Genomic DNA, 18462 nt, shown 5'->3' on the forward strand with positions numbered 1-18462 from the left:
TTCCTGCTTGTTATTGACCATCTATGGTCATGGCCATGTTATTGACCATCTGTCAAGGGGCAACGTCATTGACCATCTGACTCAGCTCTTGTCAGCAAACAAATGACAATCCAAGATAAGTGTCCTTTCTGGAAGCAGCCCAGCCTTCCTGAAGCAGCACTGGCAGCCTGAACCCTACCAAGCCTCTCCAGGCCAGAAGCACTTTGCAGGAAAAGCAGAAGCAGACAGAATGTGCTGCCCTTGACCGTGGGAAGGTCCCGGGAGCAGCTGTAAGTTCCTGGGGCCCCTGCCTTGTCAGGAAACACTAGAGCAGTCTGGGAGACTCCTGCGGGTAACAATGGGCCTAACCACAGGCACACCTATCGCCCATTCAAACCTTGTCAAAACCCTTGCATCAGGAAGCTTAATGCAACTGTTATTCAGAATTTACCAAGACAGTGGTGATCACTTGTTTGGGCGGTGCTTGTGGCTTAGGGCGCCAGCCCCACATATCGAGAGTGGTGGATTCAAATCCGACCCTGGCCAAAGTGCAAGAAAAAAAATAGCCGGGCGTTGTGGCCGTCACCTGTAGTCCCAGCTACTTGCCTCTCTTGAGGCAAGAGAATCGCTTGAACCCAGGAGTTGGAGGTTGCTCTGAGCTATGACGCCATGGCACTCTACCAAGGGCGATGAAGTGATACTCGGTCTCTAAAAAAAAAAACCTCACTCTGGCGGGCGGGAAGGACACCAGCTCATCTCTGCACACGAAACAGCAGCACCAACCCACTATGAAGTAAAATACTATGGCATTCTTTACGGATTCGCTGAGGCCTGGATTTTTTTGTTGTTGTTAAGGATTACTATTGCTTCTCAGCCTTTTGGCTAAGATCAAGTGTAGTATGTTAAAGATTATTATTTTTAGTTCTGTATCTTTCCAGGACAGCCACCATATCCATAGGTGAAAAGGTAGGATGTGTGGGATTTGCGTTTAAATATTCAGTGAGGGAGGGGCTCTTCGGCTGTGGCCAGGTCCGAGTTCTCCCTGCATTGCTTCTTAGGTGGGCTGTGTGATCAGAACAGTGGGGTCCCTTTCATGCCTCCTCTCCTTATTTTTGTTTTCAACATTCTCCACAGTATCAACTTTAACACACACAAAGGAGGCTGTCCTTGGGGCAGCTGCTGGGGATGGGGGGGGGCCTTGGCATTGTACCCAGCAGGACTACGGGTTTGACCCTCTGGAGTGTCAGTTATCGCCTGTGGGAAATGAGCCCAGACGGGTGCTGTGGACACAACCCTTAAGCCTCCTGCTAATCCAGAGCCTGGGCTTGGCGCAGGGGTGGCGATGAGGAGCACCAGGAGGCCCCCTTTCTCGGCCCTCTTGTGACTCTAGATCTCTCTGAACTAACACGATCCCATGAACGAGAAAAAGCACCAGCCCCAGTACAGAACGGGCGACCACTAATTGTCCTGGGAGGCAGGAGGAGACTCCGTGCTTGCTGATTCTGCCTCTGGCCTGGTCAAAACAGCCAGATGCTTTCCCCGAAGTGCCGGAGGAAGATCACGGGTGACCTGAGAGGTCCCAGGACACTGAGGACGTAGAGACATGTGGGAGTCTCCACAGCAAGGGGCCGACCTCGCCTGCTGTGTGGGGCGAGTGTGTCTGATGAGAGGCAGCAGGTGCACATGGGGTGTGGCAGTAAGCAAGGGAAGCATGAGGGTCTAGGGTGCTGATAAAAGCCTGAGGCTGACTCAGCCCTCGACCCCCCACTCTGCCCTGATGAGGTGTCCCTCAGTCCACTATTGAGCATTCCACTCTGCCTGAGCTCCAAGACAAGGCCCGGGTACCCATTTAACACTGGGGTTGGTGGCTTTTCTCATCGCTCCAAATCCACCTTGTCCTCCCCGAAGCAGGAGGAACGTCCCCGGGCTCCATCCACAACCTCACCACAAACAGAGCTTTTTGCTGACCTGACTTTAGTGGTCCAAATTCCCCAAGGCTCGTGGTAAACGCCAGCCTGCCCCTGGCCCTGCACCCTTCTCATCCCTCACCAACCCCCAGGTACCTCAACCCCACACCAGGGAACACTTGAATCTTCAGAGTATTATGGGCCATGTAAAGGTAGAGAGGAAGTTGACATGATTTGGAAAAAGCTGGCTTCGTCCTATTCAATGGCCTTCACTGTTTTGTAGGACTTGTCAGTGCACTTTACACCCATAAGATCGGGCCTGAGAGACGCTCCTGTGTGGGCTGTTTTCCAAGCTTTGTTACAACTTCCTCATGACAGCAGAACTGTAGACCCTTCAGATGTTGATCACTCCCCTGACTGGCTCTCCAAGGGAAACAGGAATGTCCGCTTCTCTTCCTGCTGAGACCATGGCCTTCACTGAGGATGTCTTTCCCTATTTTCTTTGCCTTTAAAAGGCCACAGCTGGGTTCCTGCAACCCCCTTTATTTCTCCTGATTTATCTCTCCGGGATGCCCCCATCCCTCTCCCTCCCTCCCCACTGGTGGGGGCAGGGACAGTGTCCCAGGATCCACTCTCTGGGGACAGCTTCCTGGTCTGGATCAAGGTTCCCTTCAGGGCAGGGAGTTCACCCAGGACCCTGCCGGTTTGCAGAGGGGGGTAGGACCATGAGGACCTAGGATCTCAACAGGAACTGAGAGACACAGAGGGCCCCGTTGAGATGAGGGTGCATCCGTGACTAGGTCTTTATTAAGGAAAAATAGAATCGGTGTGAGACCTGCCTGGCCAGACCTGGTGCTGGGCTGAAGCCTGCTGGGGACAGAGGCGAGGGGACAGAGAGCTGCCTGGGGAGGTGGGTCCTGCTGGGGTGAAGCTCCAGGAAGACTGAGAGCCTCTTCCTGGGCTCTCTTTCCCTTGCTTCCAGGATCCTCCTAAGCACCCACTGAGACCAGGTGAGTGATATCCAATTAAATATGACATAAGAAATAATACCATGGAGCAGGTTTCTGATTGACAGTGAGGGTATTTATTGGGGATTTACAGGGTGCAGGGGGAAGGGCTGGGGTGACCTAAGTGAAAGAGGAGACCCCTCCCTTTGGATCCTGCAGTTCCAGGCCCCTGTGGCTGAGGTGGGGCCGGGACCCCAAGCACATTCTGCAGGGGCCACTGTCTTCTCCTCGGTCTTGCCATCGTGGGTGACCTGGCAGCTGTACCTGCTGCGACTTTTCCACTGGTCAGCTGTCAGGCTCAGGTAGCTGCTGGCCGCGTATTTGCCGTTGCTCTGTTTCGAGGGCTTGGTGGTCTCCACGCCCTGGGTGACGGGGCTGCCATCTGCCTTCCAGGCCACAGAGACGGTGGGTGGGTAGAAGTCACTCATCAGACACACCAGTGTGGCCTTGTTGTCTCTGAGCTCCTCAGAGGAGGGTGCAAAGAGACTGACGGTGGGAGTGGCCTTGGGCTGACCTGTGTGGATGGAGGCCAGGGGTCAGATGGATGAAGGGTGACCTTCCTGTTGGGAAGCCCTCCTCCCTGTCTGATGTCTCTGTGACCCTTCTCAGTTTATCATCTGGTCCACCTGGGGACTCTGCTTTCCTCCTCTTGTTTTTCCCTTCTTCCCACTTGAGCCCTCTGGAAAACAGCCCTCTACCTTCCTGGTGACCTGGCCCAGCTGCTACCCTCTGCAGCCTCAGTTTCCCCATGACCCCAGGCAAGCTGTGCATCCTCTTCCTTGGTCTCTGGAATCTGAGTTTGAAATCTGGCCCTGACCTCTGGATCTCATAGCCTCAACCCCAAGCCCCCTTCAATCTTTCAGTGCTCAGGACTTCTGTGATCTAGGGGTTCCCTGCCCAGCCCAAAGCACTGTCCTGGCTGTGTGTGGGGAGGCTCTGAGGCTATGCACAGCATCTAGTGAGCCCTGGAGATCAAGCTCTGGCCCAGCCCGGCCCACTCAGTTGTCCCAGGAGAGCGGGCTCTACAGACCAGCCCTGAGGACTTTTCTGAGGCTCTGCCATCTCCCCTCCCCAGCAGCCTGACCATAAGACTCCTTGCCTTGGCTTTTCTCAGGGGTTCCCACAGACTCCAGCACATGGCTGCCATAGGACCATTCAGCACCTCTGACTTTACTGGCAGCCATAGGGTTCTCTGAACCCCCATTCACCCCCTGAGTCTAAGGTGCCCTTTGAATATGGTGGGAGGACAGCTATGAGCAGGTGAGATTCTAGGCCCAGGGGTGAAAGGCTCTAGGGAGAAGCCTCTGCCCCAAGGGACCCAGTCCTTTTTGCTGCCTCTTCTAGGAGGGTTGGACTCTGGTTACCTCGCCCCAGCTAACCAGTTCCTCTGGGATCCCATGTACTCATGGCCCAAGAGAGGCCCGAGAGCTGTAACCTAGACCCAGCACCCTCTCTGCATCCTCCACTGGTCTCCCCCAGGGTGTCCTCCTGTACCCCTATGTGCCTGGACCCTGGTAACCTCTCCAGCTGGGATGGGTATCTGGCCCTCAGCCCAAACCCTGGGGACTTGGGGACTCTCTCTAAGGCTGCCACTGTGACCCTCATCAAAACTGGCCTCTGCTGCTCACTCAGACAACTGCCCCGTGGAGAAAAAGGAGCCAGTCCCTGGCCAACCCCAGCCAGTCCCGGCACTGAGCTGTGGGCAATTGTTGGAAGCTGACCAGGGTGGTTATTGCTATTGGGGCCCTTCCTGTGGTTACCCCCAGAGCAACCCATGGAGAAAGGTGAGGGGTCAGTTCTTAAGGCTGGGGAGGGCAGAGGGAAAGAGACCCCCAGAGAGGAAAACAGACTTTCCAGAGAAAGTGGTAGCAGAGTGGTAGGACAGGTTGGAAAGGTTGCAAAAGCCACTTACCTAGGACGGTGACCTGGGTCCCACCGCCGAAGACATACCACAGTGATTGAGGCTCAGACTAAAACCTACTGGGCCAGCATCTGCTGCCTGCCCCCCGGGGGCTGGGCTGGAGCAGGAACCCACCGGGTGTGACAGGCACGGGGTGGGGCTCCAATGACACCCACAGCAGGTGCATGGCTGGCTTCCTGGGGGCATCTCCATGCCTGTTCCCTGTCCCAGGTGGGGCCCCCTCAGCCTTGGAGTCACCCCAGTAAGTCTCTCCCTCAAAAGCTGTCAGTGAAGATGGTAACACTGGGCATAGCAGAAACCTGTCAGATGCCCAAGTGACGCATCCTGGGAGTGGCTGTGTGGAGTGGCAGAGGGAATCCTGAGCTGGCTCAGCCTGCCCAACCTCTCCTGGCCTCATTTTAAGGGACTGTGAGTCTTCTTCTCCTACAACTATCCATGTTCCCTTGATGAGGACACTGGTTCATTCCTGACTCAAGGCCTCCCCACTTGGAAACTCACCTGCTTTCATTTCTATTCTTCAAGAGGTCAATGAGCCCCACCTAATTCATGAAGCCTTCTCCAATCTTTCAGACCACTCTTTCTAGCCATCCATCCATCCACCTGTCCACCATCCAACAATGACCACCAAGCACCCACCTATGCCAGGCACTGTTTTGCACACTGGGACTTGGCAGGGCCCCCTGGGTCTCACCTCCATCTCTCCCTGAAACCTCTCAGGCCATGGCCAATAAGTCCTATGCCCCCCATGTCTCTTCAAAAGATCCCTATTTCTGGTCACTCTATCCTCCTTGGCATCTGAGACCACTCACTCTCCTTCTCAGCTGTCTTTTCTTCCAGGCCCATCCTGGCTGCTGACCCCAAGCCATCAACCTAGGGCCTGCTCTCCCTGTGATCACTCTGTCTGCCTCTGACCCTCCCAGAGCACTCCCATGCCTGCCCTGGGGTCTCAGACCCCTGTCTCCAGCCCTCACCTCTCTTCTTGGCTTCAGGTTCATGTGCATTCTGCACCTCCACCTCAAAAGGCCCCAACTAAACTCCTCGTCTCCCTACACACTTGCTCCCCTGCAGTTTTCATTTCAGCAATTTCTCTTCAAGCTGAAGGCCTAGAGTCATCCCAAAATGCTTTCCCCTCATTGAATTGCCCTCTGTGTCTTAAACATGCTACCACAACACAAGATACCGTGAAAAGACTTGAGAGAGAAAGCAGAAAACACCCAGGTCACACACTAAGAGTTTGTGATACCAAGAATCCTCAAGTGTTTGCAAATCCAATTTTACTTCTCAAGGTATTTATTTACTTTGGAAGATACCCATTGTGATGGGCCAGCAAGTCTTTACCTTAGCAATAGGTTATATGTAAGATACGCCCATAAGATTTCCAGAACTTAATAGTAACAAATTCAACACTTGTTTATGATTTAAAGAAAGAAAACATCCTTCTTTTTATTATATTATTAAAAGAAATTTCAACTCAATAAGGATATCTGCCCAAACTTACAGAAACCTTCAGATTTGGTGGCAAAACGTTCTAGAGTCAGCAACAAGGCAAGGTTAGCCATTGTCATTTTTATTCAATATGGTCTAGCCCATGAAATGAATTCAAGGGGGGGGGGGAAGGAGACATATGTTATTAGGAAAAAAGAGAAAAAAATTTTTTTTGCAAATGATGTGATAGTTTACTAAAATAAAAACAAAACAACAAGAATGTTCTGAGAAACAGTGATAACGATGGGTTCTTTCCCTACTAAATGCCAAAAGATACTACAAAGCTATGATAAAACAGGATAATTGCAGGAATAGGTCAATAGATCCAGAGAACCACAGAGAGAGTGTTAAAAATCGAGAATTTAGTATTTGATAAAAGTTACATTCTTATTCAATAAATGTGCTATGTACGAGTGGCTTTCTAGTTTTGAAATAAGGTTACATTTTTATGTACACAAAACTAAATTCCAGATGAAGTTAAAAAACAAAACAACAAAGCACCAAAATACCAAACCAATGAAAGTGCCAGCATAAAATAGAAAACTTATTTTGTAACACTGAAATAAAGGCAACAGTCTTACACACGGCACAGATCCCAGAAACCGTAACTAAAAAGTTAAACCACCCTCCATATGTCAAGCCCGGCCCCGGCTGAACTGCAACCAAAAAATAGTAAATAGCCGGGCGTTGTGGCGGGTGCCTGTAGTCCCAGCTACTCGGGAGGCTGAGGCAGGAGAATCGCCTAAGCCCAGGAGTTGGAGTTTGCTGTGAGCTGTGTGAGGCCACGGCACTCTACCGAGGGCAATAAAGTGAGACTCTGTCTCTACAAAAAAAAAGTTAAACCAACCCAATGCATAAAAATTAATATCAGCTTTAGTGCGAAAGATTCCATGAACAAAAAAACTCTAAAACAGATCAGGGAAAAATATATATACAACATAGACAGGAAAGCAGGGGTTAATACCCCAAATACAGTAAGAGTTTCTATGAATATACAAGGGACTGAATGGAAAAGCAGGCAGCGTGATGACCAGGTAACTCACAAAAGGAAACATCGGTCAGTAAATGTGTGAAGGGATAATACATTTCAGCAATGATCAAATAGACAATAAAATAATCAACAGGTTCTGGGTTTTGCTCACCAGATGGGCAAAATAAAAAAATGACTAACAACATCTGATTTTTGGTGAGGTACAGGGAGAAGGCGCTGCCGTTCACTGCCCTGCAGTGAGTCTACATAGCTTCTTGGAAGCAAAACAAAGGCACTGCCCACAGCCTTCCAAAGTCCATCCTCTTCCCCAGCAATTCCACTCTTAGGCATCTCTCCTGTGGTGTTACGGTAAGTGCACTTCATACACACACCGCTGCACCCAAACGCAGGGGTTTCCACCGCAGGATTGCTTGTTTCTGTTTCAGTGGAAGCAACCTAAATGCCCCTTAGTAGGGGAATGACTAAATACATCCTGTACATTCTAAATACGTCCAGACTTTTCTTATAAAGCTATTATCAGAATGTGGTATACCCATATGACTTGATATAGAAAATGTCAATAACAGAGTGTTTAGAAAGCTGGTAATAAGTAGAGTATGACTCTATTTTTGAAAAATAAAAGCCAGACACCAATTCTGCATGTGTATGTTTTTTGGATATATGTACACAGGAAAAGGTCTGCAAGTATATAGACCAGGACCATCTCTGGGAATAAATTTTGGTGGAAAAAGAAAACATTCGGTTTTTGCCTTACATATATATATCTGTGCTTAATTTTTTTAAACAAAAAGTACACGTTACTCTTCTATTAAAAATTATGATAAGAGATAAAAAAAGAAATATCTCTTCTTTATGCACGTTTCTAAAATAAAACCAGAAAATGACAAAGTCAAGATTACAAAGCTAAAATTAAACTTTGGTGGAGTCCCACCAGCCAAAGACACACCATGGGAAATTCGTCTATATTTTTGCACAGGTTTTTGAAAATGCACGTGTACTTTAAAAACACAATTGGAAGCACTCTATATATTGGCATCTTATCCTGAAAAAAATTTTTCCATATCTTAGAGATGCTTCTGAAACATAACTCTGCGTGTGTGTGGAAGCTCCTCACAGCAGGTGTGCAGGGCTGCTCCGCACACCCTGTTTAGTGGGTATTGAAGTCATCCCAGCTTTCTCCCACGATTAGTAATGCTGAGCTGACTGTCCAGGTGTGTCCACATTTGCAGCTTGACTCTCACACACCCCCCACCACAGCAAGATAAAGTCCTGGAAGTGGAATTACACAATTTAAACACACCGACTTTGACCACTCACTGACTACTGCTAAAATGGTTGCTCATTTTACACGCCTGTAGACAGGCCATGAGCGCGCCCCTTGCTCCCCGCTCAGCCTCAACCCATCTCTCCACCTTCACTCACCCATGGCACAGCGATCCTGGCCTCAAGGCCCTGCCCATCCTCGCCACCCAGGCCCGGTGGCCGAGTCCCCACCTCCTGAGACACCTCCTTCAACCTCTGGCCTCCCGCCTGGAATCTGGCCTCCAAGCAGCCTTCCATCCAGAGCCAATTTTTCCAAAACACAAGACATATATCTAGCTATTATTCAGATGCCCCCAGGACCTCCTCCCCTAGATTGCAAATAAAGGCCGAGCCTCCCCGCACTCCAGCTCTGTCAGCCTCCACAGAGCCCTCCTCTCTGGGTGGCAACACCAGCCAGCGTCCCTGTGAATCTAATCTGTGACACCAGCTCTGAGCTATCCTGTCCACAGATGGAGGGAGCGCCTCCTTCTTTACTGCTCCTAAAATGGGCCTGGGTCTGTCCCCCCAAACTGCTGTGGTTCAAATCCATCCACCCTTCGAGCCCTATCCTGGCCCCCAGCAAAACACTGCCGAGCAAGCCTGGAGTGGATAACCTTGGGGAGACCAAGCCAAGCCCTCACTGCCTTCTCCCTGAGCCCTGCGGACCACCCCTGCTCTTGGACTGTTTGGTTTAAAATACAGGACAGGCTGATGCAGGCACAGCACTCTCTTACAGCTCTTGGACCATTAGTGCCCCTGTGCTGTGTGACCTTGGGGAGTTTGCCTTCCCTCTCTGATCCTTTCTCCCTGTCTATAAAATGAGGATAACAATAGGTAATGGCTTCTGGGGCCACTGAGATGAGAGTTCTGCCCCTAAAATGATTAGCACTCGATGGGTGTGAAGTGAGCCGGTGATGAAACTGGTGGTTGTCATAAATTGTCATACATTGTCATAAATGGACCCAGATGGTCGGTGCTCTGTCTGGGGACTTCCCAAGACACACAGAGAAGAGAGGGCTGGAGTCCCAGGTTCCTTCAGATCCACAGACCCTCCCTCAGGCCTTTCCCTTGGAGGCATCTGCACTCTGGGTGGGCTTGGGCTCCTGAGGGGCCAGTCCCAGGAGGCAATTCTGGCTGAGGGTCCTTGGCTAAGTGTCTGGGGACCTGGGCACCCCAAAGGAGCTCCCTCTACAATATCAGCTGAAGCCTGCCACCTGGTGCTCTGGGGAGGGCCCCTGCCCAGTGAGGGTGAGAGGTGGAGGTGGCATGTCCCCAGGGAGGGGAGAGGAGGAGGACCGTGTGCAGAATTTAAAGGGGGTGTCCAGAAAACTCAGGAATCAAGATAAATGGTATTTTAGTATGATATTAAAAATAAAAATTAATCCAAACAAATCCGTAATAGACAAAATATCAACACTTGAAATAAACCCAGACCCCCTTCTGAGACTAACTTTCCTTGCCACCCCTCTGGCTGGTCTCCCCTCGGTTGCCCATTCCCAGCTCCGACCGCAGGGCCCCACGTCCTGTCGGGTCTTTCTCCCCTTACCTGCTCCATGGGCTTCATAGGCTGGGCCAGCTACTTCGCCTCCAGACTCTCGGCCTGGCCAGGGCCCTGCTTCAAGTTGTCACCATGGAGCGCAGAAAGTTGTGGGCACACACGGCCAGGCCCAGCATCAGCAGGTGCCAAGGCAGCCTGTGGCCGGATCCTGTCATGAGCCTCATCTGCCCTCAGGATCAAAGGCACCTGTGGCCTGGGCTCCGTGGAGAAGGGTGCCCTGGTCCCTGTCACTGGCAGCGGCCATCCCAGTGTGCGTCAGTCCACAGGGCCCTCTCCTAGCCTTGGATTGTCTCTGGTCCCTGCCCGAGGCCTGACCCCTTCCAGGGTCCATGGCTGTTACTGCTGGGGGTTCTCTAGAGGAGCATCTGCTAACTGCCTTACTGCGGTCGGGACCCAGGGCTCAACTGACACCCACTGCAGCCACCAGCCTAGCTCCACCCCTGGGGTCCTGGCTGGGGCACACATGACCCACCCTTGTCGCCAGTTCCCCAAAGGCACCCAGGGTCTGTGAGTAACTCCCTGAGACATGGAAGGGATGGAGAGAGCTGCCCAGTGCCCAGCAGAGTAGGAGTCCCCAGGGGCTGGAGTTCAGGGATAGGGCTATGGCTTCTTTTCCTATCAATTCCCCAGGCTGGACCCTGCACTCTGCCCTCTTGCCAGACAGGACCATCCCTTTCTTGGTTGGGTGGGCCAAGCCTGGCCCTCTTCCCTCAGGAAAGGGCCCTGCAGGGAGCAACTAGCTACCCTTTCGTGGTGACATCGTGAGTATGGAGTCCATCCAGACGTACACTACATCTGGGCCTCAGTTTCCTTATCTGTAAAATGGGAAGAAAGGTTTTCTGAAGTAGGAGGATTATGAGGATTAATGAAATCATGTGTTTACTAAGCACTCAGAAAATTCATGTGTTTACTAAGCACAGTAAACAAATTCCTGTTCCCCTTTATCCCTCCTCTTACTTTGAAGTTCAGGACAATTTTGGGAGTGTCCTTGGGGCAAGTGTCCCTGTTTTACAAGTAATAAAACTAAGGTCTAGAGAAAATGAATGCAGATCAAGGTCATTTCTAAAATAGGGTATAGGGTACAGGGTGAGCTAGAATTTAGGACTGAGCCAGTCCCCTGCATCTCTAATCCAGGCTTGTGCGAGGCTTGACTTGAGTTCTGTGGGGTGGTGGTGGAGGAGAGAAGGGCAGGGCAGGTGCTTTGGATTGGGTCTGTTTGGAAGCCCAGGAATACAATACTTAACATGACTATGTGTGTGACATTGGCTGAGTGCTGTACAAGCCCTAACCCTGGGTGCTAAGTTATGCACCCCTAGCCCATTGAAAGATGAGGAAACTGATGTGCAGGCAGATTCCTCACTTTCCTGACGCTACACGGCCAAGAGGCAGCAGGGCTGGAGTTGGACTCAGGGGCCAGGCCCTTGTACAATACAGGTGTGCGTTGTTGATGATGACACAGCTCTCCAGGTCCACATGGTCATATGCTGTACACGGGGGAAACCCAAAGCCCAGAGCTCAGTGCGTAGGAGTCATTCAATTAAACACAAACCGGATCTGGTTGAATAGAGCTTTCTTCCTTCTCGTTGGTCCCCTGGTGTCACTGGGGCTCTGTTACCTCTCACAATTCCCATTCTTCCTGATGCCTATGCAAATGTCTGCGGAGATCCTCAGGACCCCAAATCCCAATGACAAAGACCTCTACTCTGCCACCGTACAGAACTGCAGTAGAGCTCTGTCCTCTTGATTTTTCTGCCAGTAAAAATCTTCAACATATCCTCTCAAGTTCAGATCTGCAGCCCTCTTGGGCTCCCAGAGTTTTGTTTCAGGAACTCTAAAAAGGGGGAGGCCCCTACCAAAGTGAATTTCCTGAATGCCCCCAAGAGTTTCTTGGTTCACATTTTGAGACAGATACTCCTTAACTTGTCATGTAATTTTGGTGAAAATAGGTCCAGCTATTTCATGGGACATAGTAACAGACAAATAGCCTGGGACTTTGTTTCATTGGTATAGATTATAGTTGTTGGGGGATGATTGTCTACCATGGATCTTACGTCTCTCCAGGAAAGGCACTAGCTGCCTTCATGCTGAACCGTCTTTTCAAGGATCTTTGCATGAACAGCCTTGGAAGGTACAGATAGTATCTTCATTTGAAGCAAAGGGCAGGCATGATTACTGGTCAGTATAAAAGATCGGTGGTGCCCAAGCTCAGGTGTGCAGGTGTCACCTGGCCTTCTTTGCATTGCCTTGTGGAATTGGAGTGAGGCAAAGCCAATACTCTGTCCAAGGTCATTGCTGTGAACGACAGACTGTCCTTTGTCTCAGACCCAAGAGCCTCGTGTCTTCTGTCAGTATCCATGAAGCTGTGGCAGGCTTACTTTTCAGCTTGCAAGCAGGGTAAAGTCTCAGACCATTCATAGTTCTTGATAACGATGATACTGAGGAGGAGGAGGAGGAAGGAGAGGAATGAATAAGGATGTGTAATGCTGAGGAGGGCTATTGGGACTTCATGGTTTTACTAAGCTCTTCGGATTTTCGGGGATCTCTAGGCTGGATATTTCTTAGGCAACTTCTGAAGGCCAACCCTGGAGCTGAGAGGTGGATTATACAAAGAAACTCTATATATTCCTGAACCTGGAGGTGGGCAAGGCACTGAAAAGTAACGGGGTGTGGGCATCCTAAGAGCTGTCAAGCAAGGTATAGGGAAGCCCCTGGGAGGCCCCTGATCCAGTCCAGCTCCTCTCTCACTGGGGGTCTTGGTCCACTCCTGTGTCTCTGAGTTTGGTCCCTCACACCTTGGGGGCTTGGGAAAGGTCTTGCCTGGGGATCCAGGCTGATGCTGCTCCTTCCCCAGCAATGCGCCCCCACCATGGGTGTGACACTTATTCACTGCAAAGGACCCGGAAGCTGTAGTTTCCTTCGGGGACAGCCCCAGGTTTTGGGGAAAAGAAGGGGCTGTCCCTAAACATAGCATCACCAGCTGCTCCCCTAACCCTGCACCTGCACCTGCCATGGTCTCTGGGCAGACGTCACCACCACCGCAGACCACATCCTTCTGTGGTGGCCACAATCGGAAATCCGCATGTGGCTGGATTCTGGGGGACCTTCGAGGGCTGGGCTGAGCCTCCCCAGCTGGTGCAGCTGCAGCTGTGGCCGTCCAGCTGAGATGTGTGAGGGGTGAATTCAGTCCTAGATAGAGAGGTCTGGGTCCAGCTGTTCCACTCAATGAACCCCCTGCTCAGAGTCCCTGGCACCTCAACACAGCCCTCTGGGTCCTGCCCTGGCCCTTCTCTCTCAGAGCAGAGGGGTGTGTCACTGTCCAGTCCCTTCTGCCCTGCTATCATGTCCGAGGGCCCCCGCACCCACACTCTATCTCACAGACTCTAGGAAACTGCAGCCACCAAGGACTCCTCTCTCCCTGACCCAAGGGTCCCTAGCTCCCACCCTCCCCCACCTTCCCTAAGCTCAAGCTGGCTGGTCTTTTTCATCTCATCTTGAGCTTTTCACTGTTGGGGCCTGGTTGAGGGGCTTGAGGCACAGGGTGACAAGTGACAAAGGCTCTGAATCTCTCAGAGACCTCACAGTCAGGGCTGTCTCTGCAACACCTGAGCCCCTTCCAAGGGGTCCCCAGGAGCCCCAAAGATCCCAGCTGGCTCCTTTGGTGGTCCTGGGGTGGCAGACCCCACTCCAGCTCTCCTGCAGGGAGGTTCCTTCTCCCTCTGTCACAGACTTGCCGGCCTAGCAGGGATCTGCTAGCTCCTACTGATGAGGAAACAGAGGTTCCGGGAGGGTTTCTTACCTGAGACCCACAGCAAACTGATGTAAAGATTGTGTCCTGAGATTCACCAGTGCTAGCCCCGAGACCTGGGAAGACTAGCCCTTTTGGACATGAGGAGGAGCCAGTCCAGAACTAGAAGGTGGGGTTTGGGGAAATTTTTTAGTTCTGGAGAGCAGCCCTAAGGAAGAGTCCAGTAGGGGGCAGCAGAGACCAGCAGTAGTGAGGCTGGGCCAACCTGACGCTCTTCAGAGGAGGTGGAGACCTAGGGCAAGGCTCCAGCAGCTGGGGCAGGAAGGAGAAGCAGGGACTGGACCCTGGTTTGGCATCCTCAGCTAATGCCCACCTCACCCCTGGACCGTGTCTGGGAAGTCATTGAGGCGAGTCAGATCCTGATACTTTGTTCATTGTAGGTTTGGAGGCATTAATTTGATTTTTAAAATAGTGCATTAAATCCTATTTATTGGGTTTACTATGTTTTTGGAGGCTCCTTTAAATCATTCAGGGTGAGTGCCTTACTCACCTCACCCCGGTCCACGTTCTGTCTGGAACTCTGGGAAAACACCCTGTAGAGAAATGCACAATGCCCTGCACGGACACTTGACTGCAGGGCTCGGGGATGCGATGCCGTCTGGCCTGGTCAATGCTGTGTCCCCAGTCACCTGGCTTGGCTTGGGGCACCTACTGGGTCCTCCATGAATATTTCTTGGCCAAATGAATAAACGGACCAGATTCAACACTAGGCCTATCTGGCTGGAACTTCTTCCTTCTACCCAGTGACCTTGAGGCTGGCAAGACCCACAGGGCTGATCTCACTCACAGCCTAGGTGACTACCAGCTCAGCCCTCCATCACTACCCTCCCAGCCCCACCCAGCAAAAGGGATCTCAGGGCATCAACTCATAGAGACATCATCTATCCCTGGTACTGGCCCTGAGGCCCCAAGTTAAATTCCTAAACACAAACAACTCCTCCCACATGGGGGGCTCTCATGTGGTCAAAGGAGGAAGAAGCTCTCATGGGACTGGCTGACCCCTATACCTCTCACCCTGCGTGTGCAGTGGTGAATGTCAGATGCCTAATCATTGGATACTAGAAAATTGGGGAACACATGGGCTGTATGTAGGGCCGCCTAATAAAACTTGGGAATTTTGTTTGCCTTATAATTACCCTGCTGCCGGCCCCTCGTGAAACCCATCCTTCTCTCCCTCTGTCTGCCAGTCCCTGTGTGAGGAACTCCCAGTCCGCCACGCTGCGGCTCAATTCCCGAGTCATAACACATGTCTAGGAATTTAAAAAACTCCACTCTCTTCCATTATCACCTGAATATTGACACAGAGCCCTGAGATCAACCGTGTCAACTTAACTATTATTCCCAGGACAGTCTTGCTCAGCAGAATAACGGTGAAAACTAGTGACTTTCAGCTGGTGTGAGAAGATCTTAGGTATGCCATGAAAATGTTCAAGGATCTTTAATCCAATTATTTTCAAAAGAACTTCAAAGCACAGTAAGCGTATTCTTTTTTTTACACCCCCCCCTTTTTTGATCAACATAATTTAAGTGTGCTGGGGAAGTTTAACTCTAGGTTCAAGTGTGCCATGAGATAAAAAAGGTTGAAAAACACTGGTGCAAACAGTAAAGAATTATCACTCATTGCTACAGGTAAAGCTAAAAACCAATTATCCAGTTAAACTGTGGCTCCACGAGATAGACAATTCTCACCTGGGCAAATTGTTCATTTACCCAACACATATTTAGTAAGCAAGAATCAATTCAAGACTTCCTCTTCCTTGTGTCCGCCAACCTGTGCTGTGACATCACAGATGTGACCCCGTTCTAGTAAGTTCCCTCCTTCTAAGACCTGCCTAAAACCACTCAAGGACAGATCCCGAAACCTTACAAACTTTCTACTGCCCTCCCGCTCCGAGACACTGCAATGACTCCCAGGTTCATGCTCCCTTACTGCCGATGGACCCGGCCCAGCCAATCTATCAGGGTTTCTGGTGGTCCTTGGGAGCTGGTGTTTGAGCATTAAAATAGCCTGCTCAGTTTTCAGTGGATAAGCTGAACCTGAAGACAGACAGGGACTTGCTCTCCAACTCTCAAGAACATAAGGGCAAGGTGGGACTAGAAACTTCCCTCTGCATGGAAGGTTATGCCCCACTCACTAGGGAAGTGGGGATGGTGGGGCCAGGGGAGCCAGGCTGGGCGGGTAGGTTTGTGTCTCACTTCCCCATCTGCCTGTGTCACTGTGAGCAATGTCGCTGTCCCACACCTGACAGTAATAGTCGGCCTCATCCACAGCCTGGGTTCCGCTGATGGTCAGGGTGGCCGTGCTCCCTGAGTTGGAGCCTGAGAACCTCTCAGGGATCCCTGAGGGCCGGCTGCTATCAGCCATGACCAGCACAGGGGACTGGCCTGGCTTCTGCTGGTACCAGTGAGCAACTTTGCTTCCAATGTTGTTTCCCCCACAGGTGATCCTGACTGTCTCTCCCAGGGCCACTGACACAGAGAGTGGCTGAGTCAGCTCATGGGAGGACACGGAGCCTGCAAGGAAAGAAAAGGGGAGGTGGCTTAAGATGAAGAACCCTTCCCAGGAGATCCCCTACCTGTCCTGGAGCAGCTCAGGGGTTCTCTGGGCACACAGGGGGCCCTCCGTCAGTCTCAGACTTGGCTGTAAGATGGAGCCAGGGAACAAACCAGCAGTCCCCCCACCCTCTCTGCTGACAGATACAGCCCTTCGGACCACACAGTCCAGAGAGCACACTGTGGAGGTCTCAGCCCTCACCCTGCAGCAGGGTCAAGAGCCCCTTGCCCACCACAAACAGGGCACAGAGTTAGGCCCAGGCTTGTCCCTGAGCCCTGGGGCTGGGTGGGTGGGGCCCCTGGGGCAGCACCTGTGCAGTGAGCCAGGAGGCCGAGAAGAAGAGAGGTCCAGACCATGGCGGAGACACCCCCGATGCTGCTTCCAAGGCCTGGGCTGGGCAGGTGCCTCCCAGGCCTGTCTTATGCCTTGGTGGAGACAGCTGCCCAGGATGCAAATGAGCCCGAGTCAGGGGCTGCTGCCTGAGGAACTCTGTGGTTTCCAGGGAGGTTCAGTCCAGGGGCCCGGGGAGGGGGTGTATGAGGCTCCTGCAGACCCACCCTCAGTCCTCAGATTCTCCTCCACCCTCTGGTCCTCCACTCTGGGTCGATATCTTTACTCCAGTCTTTGCCCAGTCTCACTCCTGGGCTGCTCTGGTCACAGCAGAGCTAGGAGGTGAGTCTGTTTGCATTTTCTAATCCTATTATCTTAGTGAGAAAAACCAAGCTTCACCATTTGTGGGCTCCTGCCTCAGATGACAGCTGCCGAGCAGTGAATCCCCATTCAAGCTGCTCTCATGACACATGCACACGGAGGGTTGTTGTGTTGGTTTGTAGAGTCTCACTTATTACCCATTCTGAAGTTCAGGGTGTGATCATAGCTCACTGCAGCCCGGAACTCCTGGGCTGGCTCTTGAGCTGCTTGGACATCAGGTGTGCACCACCGTACCTGGTTTAATCTTTAAATTTCCTGTACAGATGGGGTCTTGTTTTGTTTCCGAAGGTGATTGAGAACTCCTGGCCTCAGGGGACCCTTTCCCATCTGACTCTAAAAGTGCTGGGATTACAGACACCCACCATGGTGCCCAGCTCACCTGGCGTTATTAGTAACAAATCAGGGCATAGAACTTTCTACCCCTGGTGTGAGCGCCTGAGGCAGGTCGTTGACCTTGTGCCTCAGTGTCCCAGTGTGTGCAGGGTCAGGCCCAGTGCTTTAGGAGTATTTGTCATTTACAGAGTTTTATCCTCCTGGGGTAGGTGGAGTGGGGTAATGGAGTCTTGTACCTGAACAGAGACACATGGAAATTATACAAAGAGAGATGTGTAAGGCTCAGAGACAGAATTTCTGCTTCAGTATCAAGTAGAGAAAAGCAGCTTCTCCCTGAGGCGGAGCGGCTCTGCCAGGTGACTCTCTGCCGCCCCCTGGTGGCTTCCCCACACGGGCTGCTGCAGCTCAGGGGGCCTCCTGGGTCCAGGTGCAGATTCACAAGCTACTGCTCAGGTCCCTCCTCTCCTGACCCATGAAGAGGTATTTCTGGAAGTGCCATCAGGACTGAAAAAAGGCACAAGTCCCACAAGGAGTGTGTGTGGAGGAGCTGAGCCCGTCCTCTGTGGGGAAGACTCTGCTGAGTGGGAGGATCTTCTGGGACAGTGACAACCAAGGGATCCAGGTTTCAAACCAGTTTAGGTCCATGATGACATTTGCATATATGAAGGATTTGGACCCAGAGTGAAGTGTACTCAGGTGTGGGCAGAGGGATTTCCAGGTAACATGTCAGGTCTCTAACAGTTGCTTAGCACACATGGGAACCTCTAGGACCCTGCTCGGGTGAGAGTGTGGTGGGCTCAGAGCAACTCCAGGCCCTTCCCTAGCTCATCTAGGACTGGAGATGCTCAGGGGAGGGGTTCCTGGACTCTCCTCCCTATGGCCACCAGGCAGCCCTGTAGAGAATGGTTT

General features: G+C 51.7%; 1 protein-coding gene, 2 pseudogenes and 1 gene segment (V, D, J or C); 1 reads left to right on the top strand and 3 right to left on the bottom strand.

Moving 5' to 3' along the window:
• Positions 1–18462, bottom strand: part of LOC128583500 (immunoglobulin lambda constant 1-like) — an 87126-nt pseudogene that overhangs the window by 8632 nt on the left and 60032 nt on the right.
• The window catches only part of LOC128583485 (immunoglobulin lambda-1 light chain-like), a 69265-nt gene that overhangs the window by 3730 nt on the left and 47073 nt on the right, over positions 1–18462 (bottom strand). The window contains exon 3 of the mRNA XM_053587689.1: positions 4806–4841. Within this exon, the coding sequence (XP_053443664.1) occupies positions 4806–4841 (36 nt within the window). The remainder of the gene's footprint in view (positions 1–4805; positions 4842–18462) is intronic.
• On the top strand, positions 842–931 carry LOC128585004 (uncharacterized; annotated as a pseudogene).
• Positions 15379–16974, bottom strand: LOC128583503 (immunoglobulin lambda variable 3-9-like). The segment is given in 2 exon segments: positions 15379–16469; positions 16820–16974. Coding segments are annotated over 2 exon segments (426 nt in total).

The sequence above is a fragment of the Nycticebus coucang genome, chromosome 4, assembly GCF_027406575.1.
Source record: "Nycticebus coucang isolate mNycCou1 chromosome 4, mNycCou1.pri, whole genome shotgun sequence".
Taxonomy (NCBI): Eukaryota; Metazoa; Chordata; class Mammalia; order Primates; family Lorisidae; genus Nycticebus; species Nycticebus coucang.